General features: G+C 42.0%; 1 protein-coding gene across 1 annotated transcript in view; it reads left to right on the forward strand.

Annotated features, from left to right (window-relative positions):
• Positions 1 to 426: 426 nt before the first annotated feature.
• The window catches only part of LOC124803206, a 101281-nt gene continuing 84306 nt past the window's right edge, over positions 427 to 17401 (forward strand). The window contains exon 1 of the mRNA XM_047264387.1: positions 427 to 1928. Within this exon, the coding sequence (XP_047120343.1) occupies positions 427 to 1928 (1502 nt within the window). The remainder of the gene's footprint in view (positions 1929 to 17401) is intronic.

Here is a 17401-nt window from a genome sequence, read left to right on the forward strand (position 1 = left end):
ATATTATCATTTAGGTCGAGAGGGAGACCGTGATGATTGGGCAACCCACGTGTCTTCATATTTATCGCACAGGCTTGTAGCATCCTGGAGAGGACACTTCAGCGACGTCCAAGGACTTCGGCACAACACGGGAAGAGGCAGTTACCGGTTATAAGCTCTGTCTGATTGGCGTAAGACTCGAGTGCCAGGGGCCACTTCCGACGGTGGGAGAGATCATTGCATCTCATTGGACAGCTACCGCCCGCCTCAAGCTGGGCAGCCCCCAGCCAATAAGGTGCTGTCCCGCCACTATCTGCCTGCTTCACGGGGTGTGTGAAGCTTAGAAGTAATCTTCGACAAGCGGGTTGATATAATATGCCTACCAACAACAAAAATGAAATAATAAAGAAATCACTATTTCGTATTGCCACCTGCAATGTTAGGACCATGTGTCCAAGGTACACTGACGATGCCCAAGAGGTTGATTTCATCCGTAAGACTGCCGTAATTGACAGAGAGCTCCACCGTTTGAATGTAGACATCGGGGGACTGCAGGAGACGCGGCTTCCAGACGCGGGCTCTATCAGAGAGAATAATTACACATTCTTCTGGCAAGGGAAGTCTCAAGACGAGCCAAGACTTCATGGCGTAGGATTTGCTGTTAAAAACGCCCTCCTGGACTGTACTGTGCCACCATCCGGTGGAACAGAGCGAATTATTGATTTGAAAATATGCTCCTCAAGTGGCACTGTCAACATCCTAAATGTGTACGCTCCTACCTTATCATCCAGCATGGAAGAGAAGGATCTGTTTTATGACTTACTCAGTGACAGAATAGCCAAGGTACCTAGCACCGAGACACTGTATATTCTAGGGGACTTTAATGCTAGAGTTGGATCAGATAACGACATATGGCCGAATTGCCTGGGACATCATGGGGTGGGAAAAATGAATGAAAATGGCCAGAGACTGCTTGAAGTTTGCTGCTTTTATGGACTCTGTATCACAAACACATATTTCCAGCTTAAGGATCAGCACAAGGTGTCTTGGAGACACCCGCGCTCTCATCACTGGCATCAACTAGACTTGGTCATAGCTAGGCGTACTGGTCTCAAAAATGTGCTACTGACACGAAGTTATCATAGTGCTGATTGCAACACAGACCACGCCCTGGTGGCGTGCACATTGAGGCTCACTCCTAAGAAATGCCACCACGCTAAACCGAGAGGTCATCCCCGTATCAACACAGATCATGTTCATGACACACAAAGAAAGCAGGGTTTTGCCAGTAATTTTGAAAGTGCTTTCCCAGGAAACGTGCAAGCAGAAAGGAATGTTGATAAGAAATGGGCAAAACTCTCGGGTGTAATCTACAACTCAGCAGTATTGGCCTATGGAATAGAAGGAAAAAGAAATAAGGACTGGTACGAGCAAAATTTGGAAGAAATGGAACCAGTCACTGAGGCAAAACGGAAAGCCCTGCTTACTTACAAAAGACACCCTAATGAAAGAACTCGAGATGACCTACGAAAAGCAAAGAACAGGGCACAGCAAACATCCAGGAGATGCGCAAATAACTACTGGCTGAATTTATGTGCAGGTATACAGAAAGCGGCTGACTCTGGGAATGCTAAGGCAATGTACGATGGTATTAAGAAAGCAATTGGACCAACTGTTAGAAAAACAGCTCCTCTGAAGTCCAAGTCGGGTGACGTCATTACTGATGAAGGTAAACAAATGGAACGCTGGGTTGAACACTACCTCGAGTTGCATGCAGCCGAGAATGAAGTTAGCAAGGATGCATGCGACGCCAACAAACAAATGCCAGTTATGGAAGAACTAGATGCAATGCCTACTATGGAAGAACTTAGTAGAGAAATAGATTCTCTTGCTAACGGAAAGGCCCCACGTGAAGATGGGATCCCTGCAGAGGTTATTAAGTATAACAAGTCTGTTCTTCTCAAACATTTATATTCACTTATCACAACCAGCTGGGAAGAAGGTTATGTCCCGATGAGTATGCGGAATTCGAGGATAGTTACTCTATATAAACAGAAATGGAACAGAAGTTACTGTAACAATTACCGAGGGATTTCATTACTAAGTGTAGCCGGGAAAGCTTATGCAAGAGTCACCCTAATGCGATTACAGATCTTAGCTTCCAGAATCTACCCAGGATCTCAGTGTGGCTTTAGGCTCGGCCGATCAACCGTAGATATGATCTTCTCGTTAAGACAGCTACAAGAGAAATGTCGTGAGCAGCAGAGGCCACTTTGTATTGCTTTCATTGACCTTGTTAAAGCGTTTGATTTAGTGAGCAGAAATGGGCTTTTCAAACTGTTGCAGAAGATTGGATGCCCACCTAAACTACTGCAGATAATTGTCTCTTTCCATGAGAAAACACAAGCAACAATTTGCTTCAACGGTAAAACATCAGAAGCATTCCCTGTTAATAGCGGTGTGAAACAGGGGTGTGTGTTAGCTCCTACATTATTTGGGATTTTCTTTTCCCTTCTGCTCAGATATGCCTTTGAAGGCTGTGAGGAGGGAGTGTATCTACATACGAGATCTGATGGAAATCTTTTCCATATTGCTCGCCTCAAGGCCAAGACCAAAGTAAATACAGTTGTTATCCGTGAGTAGTTATATGCGGACGATGCAGCTCTAGTAGCGAACACAGAAGATGAGCTGCAGTATATAATCAAAAAATTATCAAATGCTTGTGAAAAGTTTGGTCTGCTCATCAGCCTTCAAAAGATTAAGATCATGGCGCAGAGCACTACCAACCTTCCATCCATTAGCATTGATGGCAATCCTCTCCAGGTAGTTGATGACTTTACCTACTTGGGATCCACAATATGTAGCAACTCGTCCATGGACACTGAACTTACTAACAGAATCGCAAAGGCATCATCTGTCATGGCTAGATTGAAAAACAGAGTATGGAACAACGGACTGCTTACCACAAAAACTAAATTAAAAGTCTACAACGCTTATGTTATAAGCACCCTTCTCTATAGCTGTGACACATGGACAACTCTTTCTAGGCATGAATCTCGACTCAACAGCTTCCATCTCCGCTGTCTCCGGGAGATCCTTCAGATTTCTTGGAGAGATAGAGTACCCAAGACCGAAGTCTTTCATCGCGCAAGCACAACCAGCATCTTTGCACTCTTGAGTCATCGACGTCTAAGATGGTTGGAACATGTCAGGCGCATGGATCCTGAACGGATACCGAAACAGCTGCTGTACGGCGAACTTCAGGAAGGTGTGAGGCCAGTCTGACGACCGCATCTTCGTCTGCAAGAGAGACCTGACCAAGACCAGAATCAATCCAAGTCGATGGGAAAGCATTGCAGATGACCGTGTCAAGTGGCGAGTAACTGTGCGCAACGGCGTCAAGCTCCCAGAGGGCGAACGCACACAGGAACAAATCAGGAAGAGGACAAAGCGAAGAGACAGAGCGGCTTCTGTTCGAAGTCCGTCAAATTTCACATGTCCAAACTGCAGTAGGGACTACCATTCTCGAGTGGGACTTTTTAGCCACAGCAGACGCTGCAGACTCTGAACCAAGCATGCTACACCATCATCCCCCAAGGACGGACGGATGCCGTTTAAAAAAAAAAAATTGTGAGCAATCGATTATATCACAACACATCCCTCGCCTAATTTATTGCTCTTGGTACGTAAAGCTGTGATGCCGGTAATGCGATCTCGGTAGCACACATATTATGTAAGCGTAGTGCGTTGAATGATAAATGTCGTGTGACTAGGGCCTCCCGTCGGGTAGACCGTTCGCCGGGTTCAAGTCTTTCGAACTGACGCCACTTCAGTGGCTTGCGCGTCGATGGGGATGAAATGATGATGATTAGGATGACATAAACCCAATCCCTGAGCGGAGAAAATCTCCGAGCCAGTCCGGAATCGAACCCGGGCCCTTGGGATTGGCGTTCTGTCACGCTGACCACTCAGCTACAGGGGGCGGACAGCAAAGTCCATTGAAAAGGCCCCATAATGCAAATAACTAAGAATATTAGCTATTCCAGATGCTCTTCAGTAGTTAATCCCGTCAATTCGGCTGGTCCCGGCGGAGGTTCGAGTCCTCCCTCGGGCATGGGTGTGTGTGTTTGTCCTTAGGATAATTTAGGTTAAGTAGTGTGTAAGCTTAGGGACTGATGACCTTAGGAGTTAAGTCCCATTAGATTTTACACACATTTGAACATTTGAATCCCGTCAATTTATTAAGCGACAGGTACATAAGCCTTTCTTTATTCAACGGTATAAGTTATGTGACAATCATCCTGTAGATTCTGTTTCCTTATTACAACATCTAAATGGCTTAACATTTTTGTTTTATAACGTTCTCGCCACACCCTTCAAACGACTCCACAACTCGCAGGTTTTACACGCGATGTAGGTATAGCTTCCGAATGCCTCCTTTATTAAAATTTTTTTTCAGGCGTATCACTTACTTTAGTTTCCATCACGCGAAGATAAATATCACGATCAATTCAATCAATCAATTTGTTCTAAGCTCCTATGGAACCAAACTGCTGAGGGCATCGGCCCCTAGGCTTACACAATACTTGATCTAACATATGCTAAGGATAACATACACACACCCAAGCCGTATGGAGGGCTCCAACCACCGACGGGGGGAGCCACGAACAGTGGTAAGGCGCCTCACATGCAGTTTTAAAATGTCGTTCGCCCTCCATGCAACAGAAATTGGATGCCACTACCCGAAGTATTCAGTATGGAAGAGCTCATAGTAACATTGCTATCTCTGATATCGGTCTCTCCACACAAGAAAGTAAGAACACACTAATTCTTCCATTGCGTCCTACATATAATAACAACAGATACATAAGAAGTTCATCATATTGTAAAAAGTTAAATCTAGTGCACGAAACTATTTTCAAAAGGCACTAAATTCTCATGCTCTATGTGGTATTGCCGGGAGAAACATGCCATTGGAAGGTTCTTGGATTATCAGTTAAATAACTTAGACAAAAATGACAATGTAAAACAATTTGTTACAAAAACGGTGTCAGAGATAATTCGTGTTGCACATGCTGTAGCGATAAAGCATGTTACTGTTTTTGAGATTTGGTTGATTAGTAACCCGCCTTCTGATCAAGTCACTCTTTTCGCTACGACGATAGTAAGTTTATTCATTCAGTCTATCGGATTGGTGTGCTTGACGTATCACTATCTGTAAAATATTTCAAGGGGCCACGATAAGCATACAGTTAGACCCAGTTTCTTACATAATTTACGTCTGAATACTCTACAGCACTGGGAAACACGACGAATTACGTCAGCTGTACTCAACATATCAGTCTTAACGTGAACGGGAAATTTACCTCATTCGTGAGAATATAACGAAGATAATTCCGAGGTTCTTGTGAATCGGTGTACCTTCTATGTGTTTACAAAACGACCTGACACTGTACGCTATGAAGCAAATTAATCGGTTCAAAATATTACCGTTTATTTGAATTGTTAAAACACATGGATTTTCGTCATGGGAAAACAAGTTGACTCCTACATAATCCGAGAAGATGTTGACAGCAATACGTTATCAGGGCACTACGACGAAGAGCTGCCGGAAGTACGCCAAGAATGAGCAAAGAGCTGCTGAGTTCTGCAGCTAATGTAAGAACCAGAAGAAAACAATAGCAAACGTTGGGGAAGTCGTATTGGTTGATCAGAGATTACAGATACACTATGTGATCAAAAGTATCCGGACACCTGGCTGAAAATTACTTACAACTTCGTGGCGCCCTCCATCGGTAATGCTGAAACTCAATATGGTGTAGGCCCACCATTAGCCATGATGACAGCTTCCACTCTCGCAGGCATACGTTCAATCAGGTACTAGAAGGTTCCTTGGGGAATGGCAGCCCATTCTTCACGGAGTGCTGCACTGAGGAGAGGTATCGATGTCGGTCGGTGAGGCCTGACACAAAGTCGGCGTTCCAAGACATCCCAAAGGTGTTCTGTAAGATTCAGTTCAGGACTCTGTGCAGATCAGTCCATTACAGGGAAGTTATTGCTATGTAATCACTCCGTCACAGGCCGTGTATTATGAACAGGTGCTCGATCTTGTTGAAAGATGCAATCGCTATCCTCGAATTGCTATTCAACAATGGGAAGCAAGAAGGTGCTTAAAACATTAATGTAGGCCTGTACTGTCATAGTGCCACGCAAAACAACAAGGGGTGCTAAACCTCTCCGCCGGCCGCGGTGGCCGTGCGGTTCTAGGCGCTGCAGTCCGGAACCGCGCGACTGCTATGGTCGCAGGTTCGAATCCTGCCTCGGGCATGGACGTGTGTGATGTCCTCAGGTTAGTTAGGTTTAAGTAGTTCTAAGTTCTAGGGGACTGATGACCTAAGATGTTAAGTCCCATAGTGCTCAGAGCCATTTGAACCACTTAAACTTCTCCATGAAAAACACCATGAGAAGCAAGAAGGTGCTTAAAACATCAATGTAGGCGAGTGCTGTGATAGTGCCACGCAAAACAACAAGGGGTGCAAAACCTTTCCATGAAAAACACCGTAACACCACCGATTCCGAATTTTACTGTTGGCACTACACACCCTGGCAGATGACGTTCACCGGCCATTCGAGATGCCCACACCCTGCCATCAGACCGCCACATTGTGTACCGTGGTTAGTCACTTCACACAACGTTTTTCCACTGTTCAATCGTCCAATGTTTACGCTCCTTACACCAAGCGATGCGTCGTTTGTCATTTACCGGCGTGATGTGTGGCTTTTGAGCAGCCGATCGACAATGAAATGCAAATATTCTCACCTCGCACCTAACTGTCATAGTACTTGCAGTGGATCCTGATGCAGTTTGGAATTCCTGTGTCATGGTTGGGTAGATGTCGGCATATTATACATTACGACCCTTTTCAACTGTCGGCGTGTCTTTAAGTCAACAGACTAGGTCGGTCTATACGCTTTTGCGCTGTACGTGTCCCTTCACGTTTCCACTTCACTATCACATCGGAAACAGCGGACCAAAGAATGTTTAGGAGTGTGGAAATCTCGCGAACAGACGTGTGACACAAGTGACACCAAATCATCTGACAACGTTCGAAGTCCATGGGTTCCACGGAGCGACCCATTCTGCTCTCTCACGATATCTAATGACTGCTGAGGTCACTGATATGGAGTACCTGGCAGCAGGTGGCAGCACAATGCACTCAATATGAAAAACGTTTATTTTTGGGGGTGTCCCGGTACTTTTGATCACTTAGTGTATGATTCTCTCAATGATACAAGTACAGAAAATGACAGATTTGAATTTTAATTGAACTGTCGAAACAATGCAGTGTACTCGACCAGATATCACAATAATTAGCGAAGCTAAGCAAGTCACTTTCTTCATGGACATCATTGTGCTCAAGAAAGAAACAATTTGCAAACCGACTGTAACGAGAATATGGTTAAGTGCAGACATCAAGTAGACAAAGTGAAAGCGTGTTGAAACTATTTATACACATTGTCCCAGTGGTAACAGCGGATAGCATGATTCAGATCAGACTACGAAGAGGCCAAAGGACGTAAGACTGCATATTTCCTTCAGCTGGCTGTTGTGGAAGGCATTCATATTCAGTATCTGCAGAACTGTTCTTCGAGTTCTCGAGGAACGTACTGAACACAGCGATAACTCGTGGCTTGTCACTGCTACTGTCAGTGCCACATAAAAATGAGTGTACTAATAAATAATAATTACTATAATACATAATAACTATTACTGTTATTATAATTACAATACTAATAGTAAAAGGGTCTCACTTGTTTACACCTCTCCTAAACATCACGCACCGTGCAAAATGTTTTAAGGAAATCATAAAAAAAGTGTTCAAAAGTGTTCTACCGTAATGCTACCAGCGTCCCACGTAGTAAGGTGAACATTTCTGGTTAATTCACGCTGCTACCACCTCCACATGAAAATTCCGACAGACACGTGTGTATTAGAAACTTTATCTCCTGACAAAAAATAACTGCATATATATATTGCTCATTACCAATTCGGCGAGCAAGCATCGATTCAACTACAGTAACAATGACTGCTTTTAAAATCACACCCAATCAAATAGCTATCATTTCATGTGAAGAGACTTTTCGTTATTTCCTCCGTGTGGTGCAATGTCAAATGTTAGTGGTTGTTATCATAAGAGTATTCAATAAATCGTTAATTAAACAGACACATATACAATTACAATCATTTTTTCCTTGTGTAAACGTCAACAAAGAACTGCTGTTGCATTATGTCAGTTTTTAATATTCGGCGACATTTGTAGCGAATAAATTTGCAGCACGATTACAAACTGCGTGTCTGTGACAGCTGTCAGACCTCAGCAGCTGCATGTTTACCAGCTTCCTCCCGCTCTGCCCTCGCCATACCGGTCACCGACCCAGTTCTACTGCACTGTTACTGGAGTTCAGTCGCTTCATGTACCATGAGTATGGTTTTGGGAAGACAGTTTTTACTGCTGTTATCGAGGAGACCACGCGCTGTCAAACGACACTTTGTATATTGCATTAGATTATATTGTCATGTGAACAGCTGACTTTACGTTACTTCTGGATACCATGTCTCAGTGATAGACAGCGGTTATTAGCTTCTTATTAACTTATTGAGAGTGAATTTCGTTTTTTTTTTGGATAACTGAGCCCATCGAGGTGTCGCCATTAAATAGACAAATGAAGTTTCATTTTCCAATAAAGAGTGGAACTATCAAACGTTCTACTTGCCATTTTTTGGCAAAACGTGTTTTCCGTGCCATTGTGTTCTCGGTACTCTACTGCATGTTCCTGGACTTGTTCCAATTGGCGAACCAAAGAATAAATGTTTCAAACGTTAATTACTAGTTGGTTCATTCTAGTAGAAAGATAAGCAAGGCTTTTGTTCAGCTTGGCTTACACAAGACGACTGAGTCAGTTAAAGCTAAGTATCAATCCCATATAATTCCAGTGCATACAACTAACTTCCTTTATTTTGAAGATGTTGCTGTAGCGTTTATGTCAATGCAAACGTGTAAGGTTCTCCAAATGCTGCATCATAACCATCCATCACAAACAGCTGTTAAAAATTCTTACTCTCAAAAATGAGAATGGAAAAATGTCTGTGTCTTCAAAAACAGACAGGCCTGATGTATGCCATGCAGTACTGCATCTGAAAGAAGTATTGACGGAGTTGCCATTTCTTCTTCAGCAACACATGGAGCTCTACAGTAACGTTTTGAACATCTGATCCCAACAACGAAGTTATGAGAGAAACAGATGTAAATACTCAAACTATTTAACTTTTATTGTCTCATATAGAATTTAAAAAGTACAAGAATTAGTTTTTACTGACTACAGTTCTACTACTTAAAACATTGCTATTAATTTTCAGTATCTGTGTTATCTCAAATAAAATTTAGTGCCTCAATGTTAACGGTATTTGAAGTAAAAACCACTCATTAGCCCTTAGGATCACACTGTCCCTTCGTTTGGCTCTCTGAACGTTCTTAATAAAATATTAAGTTTCTAGAATGCAAGGTTCGCAGGAGAGCTTCTGTAAAGTTTGGAAGGTATGGGACGAGGTACTGGTGGAATTAAAGCTGTGAGGACGGGGCGTGAGTCGTGCGTGGGTAGCTCAGCTGGTAGAGCACATGCCCACGAAAGGCGAAGGTACCGAGTTCGACTCTCGGTCCGGCACACAGTTTTAACCTGCAGGAAGTTTCGTTTTATTAAGTTTCTAATTTATGTGATAATTTTTGAAGTGATGAGGGGAGCAGCATAGTTCTGTGATATCGTAACATCATCTCAATGTTTTGGGAACAACTAAGTTACGTACAAAATAAAACAGAGAATTGTTTCATTCTCCCGACAGATGTGAAATTTGACAGAACGTTTGAGATGTCCACCGATTAAATGCCTATCTAAATCTACTCAGACGAGAGCAGTTACTAACTGCTTCACTTAAGAGTGAACTGAATCACTGAAACCATTACACTGTCGGTGACACAGGTATAGATATTCCTCGATCAGTGACGAAACTGGTATCAAAGAAATGTCCTACAAAAAGCAAATAGTTTCTCACCCTTTCTTCAGTACCAGTACAACATTTTTCTTTATATGATGACTACATTTTTGTAAAGCATAAACATAATCATTTACAAGTTCGTGAAACACTGATTAAAGAACATCGTAACGTATTCGTTACTGCAACATCTATAGATTTTCGGCGTCATCCTTGTTACCAATATTTTGATTTCGATTCTCGGCTAATGCTCAAGATTTGTGAGATGTCATACGAACATTAAAGGAACAGTAGAGATTAATGTGGTTTTCTTTTAGCTCGGTTCGTCTTCCGGGAGAGGCGTACGTCAGTTTGTCCACTGTGAAATTAACCTTCAAAAGCCGTGAGTGTGCTGCAAATACTGCGTGAACTATACAAACTGTAACCTTTAGCAGACACTGATTATTGTTCTACATCACTCTTTCTATGACCTCTCCGAAAAACGATACAGCGAACGGCTGAGGAAGGCAGTTATTAAGTCATGAAAGCGCTGCTGCGAAAATATCTGAAGATGTATGACGATAGACTTCTTTTCGTTGATATATCGGTTGACACCTCACACCCCGTGGTGTCCGCGTCAACATCGTAGAGGTTGCTGATCATAGGCTCCACTATGAATTTTACTGTTTAGTTGTAGGAATTTAAAATTAACAATCATGCTATGTATGACGTTCGTAGTGTAATATGGTTTTCGAATAACACAAAAAGTCCCCCCATCAGAATTTGCAGATAGGTAACGGAAGTTGATAGAATGTGACGAATGAAGCTCCAGTTAAAAAAGTGTACCTCATACTTAGTGGCAGACGAACGAGTATTCATGATGAAGAACTGTCATTCGACTTTTAGTTGTGCCTGACGAACAGGAATCAAAGATTGTGGGAGGAACTGAACAATTCGGTTGCTGACGAACTTAGCTTGGGCTTTCCTAAAACATTGACTTTTTTGTAGAGTTTTTAGTGGTAATTTGGGCCATAGAAAAGCGGTAGATGGGCAGCTCGGATTTTGACAGATGAGTATAAAAAAAGGCGCAGGCGGCCGAATTTTACGACGAAGGAATTTCCAAGCTACGATAAGTGCCTTAATTTAAATGACCACTATGTAGAAAAGTAGTATTTAAGTGTGGCTTTCATCTGTATATAATAAAAAAAATTCCAATACTTTATTTATTTTTAATTCCAAGACGTAATGTACTTTGTGGATAGCCCTCATATACACGATCTGCCGGCTGTGGCGTCACTGGTGTTCACAGCCTCGCCATATATGGGCATAGTGGGCTTGGCTTTCGATGCGCGCTTTTAAACCTCTCGATCGCTGGTTCCAATGGCGTACTAAGCTGCAGGCCGCTGACTCTATTAAAAATGTTACCCGTGATTATTATTTCGATTGATCCCTTAATTATACAGCCCCAGAAGTCGGCAGTTCGACCCATGATGGAGGTTTCCTCAGTTCTGATCCCGTGACTGTTTTCTAACGAACGCTCAGCAAAAGTGCATTTCAAGGGACTTGAAGAAAAGAGGGGAGGTGGACATCCAGGCAATGCTGCAGTACGTTTGGAAGTGGCATACGAGACCCCTACTGCTCATACACGACGCAGACCGAGGACCTACGTGGCGTCGTTGGCGCAATGAAATAATATTACAGATTACTGCATTTAGTAGACAGAATACAAGTAGTTGTCGTGTCTTCTGTGACGGCTGGTGGCCGTACAATCCGGATACTGATCCACTGAATCTAACAACAGGCTCAAGGTTCCCCAAGACGGTGAATCAGCTCGGAGTGGAAGATGAGGACACCCTGGTGCGGCGCGGCGGTTTGCCCCCAGCTGGCGAGGCAGGCATTTCCCGTCGGCAGCCCTGAATGGAGATGGTGACGAACGCGACGTGTGTTAGATTCACACGCCTGTTGGTACTTTCACCAGTTTCAGTATATTTCTGGCTTAGTGGTGTGCATTCGGTATCAGTTTTCTGTCAAGGGTTTAATTTTAAATACTTTACGCTGTTAGACGGATGGGTTGGTTGTAAATGGAAAGATGGAAACGTGGACGACGGGAACGCCGAGTTGCACCACCGAAGATGGTGATTTGGCTTTCCTATGGACTTATTTGAAGTTTCACCGTATTACAACACCAAGATGAAGAGTCAAGTGGTGTTGAGGGGAGGCGTTGGAGTATTGGAGGGTACGGTGGGCCGGCCGCTATGCTGGCGCTTTTGTGATGTAAAGAGGGGAGGAGGGGGGGTGGAAGTACGGAATTGAGGCGGACTTACACTGAGGTAAAAGATGCGTAAGCAGGTGCGGTTGACTGTGACATTTGTAGGACGGCGGTGATAGAAGGTGCCTGCAAGTGGACACGCTTAACTGGTAGTGCACTGGTTTGTAGTAGCCCAGGATGATGCAACCGGTAAAACGTTTTTAGACACCAAGGGGGACCAAAATGGCAAATTTTTGTTTATTTAGTTAATGAGGAATAAGGTGGGTATGATACAGAAGGTGCTTGTCATTGTAATAATTGAGACGAAAGCCACGTTGGGTGGTGTACATCGATAGGTGCTGCTTGATAAGTCGGTGGGATGAGAGCTGCGAGGGGCGTTTATCATGTTTTAGGAACAGTTGGATTATGCAGAAGGCAATTTAAACCACTACATTGAAGACACATAAGATGTATCCACAGGACATGTGGCTGTAATCGAAAAAGTTTCATGATGATCTCTCCACTGGAAAAATATTCCGGAATAGTTGTTCCCCATTCGAATCTCCAGGAGGGCACTGACAAGGGGGAGGTGACAATGAGAAAAAGATTCAATAATCAAAGAAAGGATAACATTCTACGAGTCGAGGGTTGGAATGTCAGAAAGTTGAACGTGGTAGGGAAGTTATAAAATCTGAAAAGGGAAATGTAAAGCCTTAATCTAAATGTAGTAGTGGTCAGTGAGGTGAAATGGAAGGAAGACAAAGTTTTCTGGTCAGATGAGTATAAGGTAATACCAGCAGCAGCAGGAAATGGTGTAATGGGGGTAGGATTCGTTATGAATAGAAAGGTAGGGCAAAGAGTATGTAACAGGGAACAGTTCAGTGATAGTGTTGTTCTTGTCAGAATCGACAGCAGACCAGAACAGACAACAGTAGTTCAGGTATACAAGCCGACGTCGCAAGTTGGAGGTGAAGAGTTACAGAAAGTATATGAAGGTATTAAAATGATGATACAGTACTTAAAGGGAGATGAAAATGTAATAGTCATAGTGAACTACAGTGCAGTTGTAGGGGAAGGAATAGCACAAACGTTGCAGGAGAATATGGGCTTGGTACAAAGAATGAGAGATCAGATAGACTGAGTTCTGCAATAAATGTCAGCTAGTAATAGAATCACAAGAGGAGGAAGTATACTTGGAAAGATAGGGTGATACGAGAAGATTTCATTTAGATTACGTCATGGTTAGACAGAGATTCCGAAATTAGATAATGGATTGTAAGGCTTACCCAAGAGCAGATATAGGCTCAGATCACAATGTACTAGTGGGCTGAAGTTCAAGAGACTACTGAGGAATAATCAAAACGCAAAAAGGTTGGAAGCAGAAGAACTAAGGAATGACGAGACACGCTTGACGTTATATAAGGCTATAGATACAGCAATAAGAACTAGCTCAGTAGGCAGTATAGTTGAAGAAGAATGGACATCTCTAAAAAGTGCATTCACAGAAGTTGGAAAGAAAAAGGAAGGTACAAGGAAGGTAAATTCGAAGAAACCATGAGTAACAAAAGAAATAATTTAGTTGATCGATGAAAGAAGGAAGAAAGAAAATGTTCCAGGAAATTCATGTGTAAAGAAATACAAGTCGCTGAAGAATGAAATAAATAGGAAATGCAGGGAAGCTAAGACGAAGTGGCTGCATGAAAAGTGTGAAGAAATAGAAAAAGAAACGACTGTCTGAAGGACTGACTCAGCATACAGGAATGTCAAAACAACCTTTGGAGGCATTAAAAGCAAGGGTGATAATATTAAGAGTTCAATGAATATCCCTCTGTTAAATGCAGGAGAGTGAGCGGATAGGTGGAAAGAGTACGTGGAAGGCCTATATGAGAGGGAAGATTTGTCTGATTTATAGAAGAAGAAACAAGAATCGATTTAGAAGAGATAGGCTTTCCAGAACTAGAATCAGAATCTAAGAGAGCTTTGGAGGACTTAGGATCAAATTAGGCAGAAACGATACGTAACGGTCCGTCAGAATTTCTAAAATCATTGTGGGAAGTTGCAACAAAACGACTGTTCACGTTAGTTTGTAGTCTGACGACATAACATTTGACTTTCTGAAAATATCATCCACACAGTTTCAAAGACTGTAAAAGCTGACAAGTGCGAGAATTATCGCTCAGTCAGTTTAACAGCTCGTGATTCCAAGTTACTGACAAGAATAGTATAGAGTAGAATGGAAAAGAAAATTGAGCCTGTGTTAGACGACGATTAGCTTGTCTTTACGAAAGGTAAAGGCATCAGAGAGGCAATTCCAGCGTTGCAATTAGTAATGGAAGCTAGACTAAAGAAAAATCAAGATATGTTTATAGAAATTTTCGAGCGTGTAAAATGATGCCAAATGTTCGAAATTTTGAGAAAAATTAGGATAAGCTATAAGAAGATAAGGGTTCTGTACGTTATGCACAAGAGCCAAGAGGTAATAATATGAAAGGATGGCCAAGAACTAAGCGATCGGATTAAAAAGGGTATAAGACAGGGATGTAGACTTTCCCTCATACTGTTCAATCCGTACATCAAAGAAGTAAGGATGGAAATAGAAGAATGGTTCAGGAGTGGATTTAAAATTCAAGGTGAAACGATATCCATGAAACGATTTGCTGATCACAATGTTATCCTGAGTGAAAGTGACGAAGTATTACATGATATGCTGAAAGGAATTAACATTCTGCTCAGTACAGAATATGAACTGAGACTAAATCAAAATTAGACGGAAGTAATGAGTAGAAGAAGAAATGAGAACAAAGAAAAAGTTAACATGAGGTTTGATGGTCACGAAGTAGATGATGTTAAGAAAGTCTGATACGTAGGCAGAAAAACAACCTATGGAGCTCCAGAAGGACATTAAAAGCAGACTAGCACTGGCAAAAAGGGCAAGAGAAGTCTACTAGTATCGAACTTAGGCCTTAATTTGCGGAAGAAATTTCTGAGAATGTACATCTGGAGCACAGCGTTGTACGGAAGTGAGACATGGACTATGAAAAAACTGGAACAGAAGAGACTCAAAGCATTTGAGATTAAATGTTACATGTTCTGTGCAGAATCTGAGAGGAAGGAATATGTGGTAAACACTGACAAAGGGAAAGAACACGATGTTAGGACATTTGGTAAGAGATCAGGGAATGACTTCCAAGGTACTAAAGGGAGCTATAGAGGGCCAAACTGTAGAGGAAGGCAGAGTTTGGAATACATTCAGCAAATAATTGAGGATGTAGGTTGTGAGTGCTACTCTGAGATGAAGAGGTTGGCGCAGGAAAGGTTCAAATGGCTCTGAGCGCTAAGGGACTTAACATCTGAGGTCATCAGTCCCCTAGAACTTAGAACTACTTCAACCTAACTAACCTAAGGACAACAGACACAACCATGCCCGACGCAGGATTCGAACCTGCGACCGTAGCGGTCGCGCGGTTCCACACTGAAGCGCCTAGAACTGCTCGGCCACAACGGCTGGATCGCAGGAGAGGAATTCGTGGTGTGCAGCATCAAACCAGTCAGATGATATGGCTCAAAAGAAAAGTTTTGTGCTCTGTACAAGGTAATATTGGAAAGCATGACAAGAATTTTATGCTAGACCATGGGAGATTCCTTGAAATGGAGGTGGGCAGTTGTATAGTGGTCAGGAGCAGTGCTCCAGTGACACATTGTTTTGTTGTTATTTCAATACCCTGCAAATGAGTTGGCTTTCTGCAGACATAAACAATTCTCCATACAAAGGTCATCCATATTTATAACAAGTTTTATAATTCTTAAGAATCAAAGGGATATTGACAATGTTTTTTAAGAAATGTATTAATGAAAAATTACTATGTTATACAAAATATTCGATTTTAAATTACATTTAAAATACCATCACTGATGACGTTATTGACACAATGGGGCACTAGTGACGTGGTGCAGAGGTAGAAGGATGAATATGATGCGTCGGTGGAAGGTGGATCTGTGATTATCGCTGTAAAAAGGGGTTGTATATTCAGACTATGTTATCTTTGGGTTGTCCGGTTGTGGGGTTTCATCAAAGGTCCGAACTGATGAAAATGGACAAATTATGAAGGTGCATGAACATAGTGAAGCAAGGTATCTAGATTGGTGATCAGTGGGTGCAGTATTCGGTGAATTGGATGGGTTGGTGTAGGATGTGGGATGTCGAAGGTAGGTGAATGCAGAAGGTTGGGGGGACATGGTGTATTTCCAGTATTTCATAGGACTTGTAGAATTTTGAATAGATGGAGATCAAGGAAACCTTAGCGTTGACTGGGATAAGGAAGACGAGGTGTTTTTGGGTGAGGAATATGGTAATAGTGTGTAAACATAAAGTGTGATAGAATAAGTAGTACTTTTACTAGTTCTTAAAATTTTAATTTTTTTTTCAAATCCTTCAGTTGCACTAATCACAAATGAAACTTATTGCATTACCGCTCATTACTAGTTCCTGTTGGTAAACAGCTTCCTTGAAATCACTAATGGTAAAGCCACTGTGTTTTCGTACATTGTTGGTTGGATACGCTCCTCTGATGTTATATTTTAGTATGTGTTCATTAGTGAGCCATATTTAAATTCACTGCTGTTTCTACCAACGAAACTACAGATTTCAGCTCTAAGAATCATGATAAATAAGTGTACCTGAGCAGAAAGCTTACACATTCTCGTTACAAAAGATAATTCTTCAAATGAAAGAATATTAAATACAGAACTTCTGGATGTTGATGAGCCACATTTTGTGTCAAGGATGTATAAACATTCCACTTAGTTACACTTCTTAGAAAGCATGATTAAGAATTGCACTTTGTGACTTCACTGGTATAACCAGTTCATTTATAAGCATGGACTAAGAGATATCAGATGATGGTTATCTAGTCCACAATTTACTCAGACACAGGGTCCTTACCATAACTGAGCTAAGGTGGTTGTTCAGGAAAGGAAACCAGTAAACACATACAATATAATGTTGTATTTGAGATGAGGACAGTTAGAAGCTTTTGTAATTTATTTAAATGTTTTGAAAATATGTGATACCAGTAGTATGTTAATTAGTGTTCTTACGCAAAAAGCATTTCCAAGTCAAATTCCAAGACATCGACCTAGAATCCAAT

Source organism: Schistocerca piceifrons, chromosome 6 (assembly GCF_021461385.2).
Source record: "Schistocerca piceifrons isolate TAMUIC-IGC-003096 chromosome 6, iqSchPice1.1, whole genome shotgun sequence".
Classification (NCBI taxonomy): Eukaryota; Metazoa; Arthropoda; class Insecta; order Orthoptera; family Acrididae; genus Schistocerca; species Schistocerca piceifrons.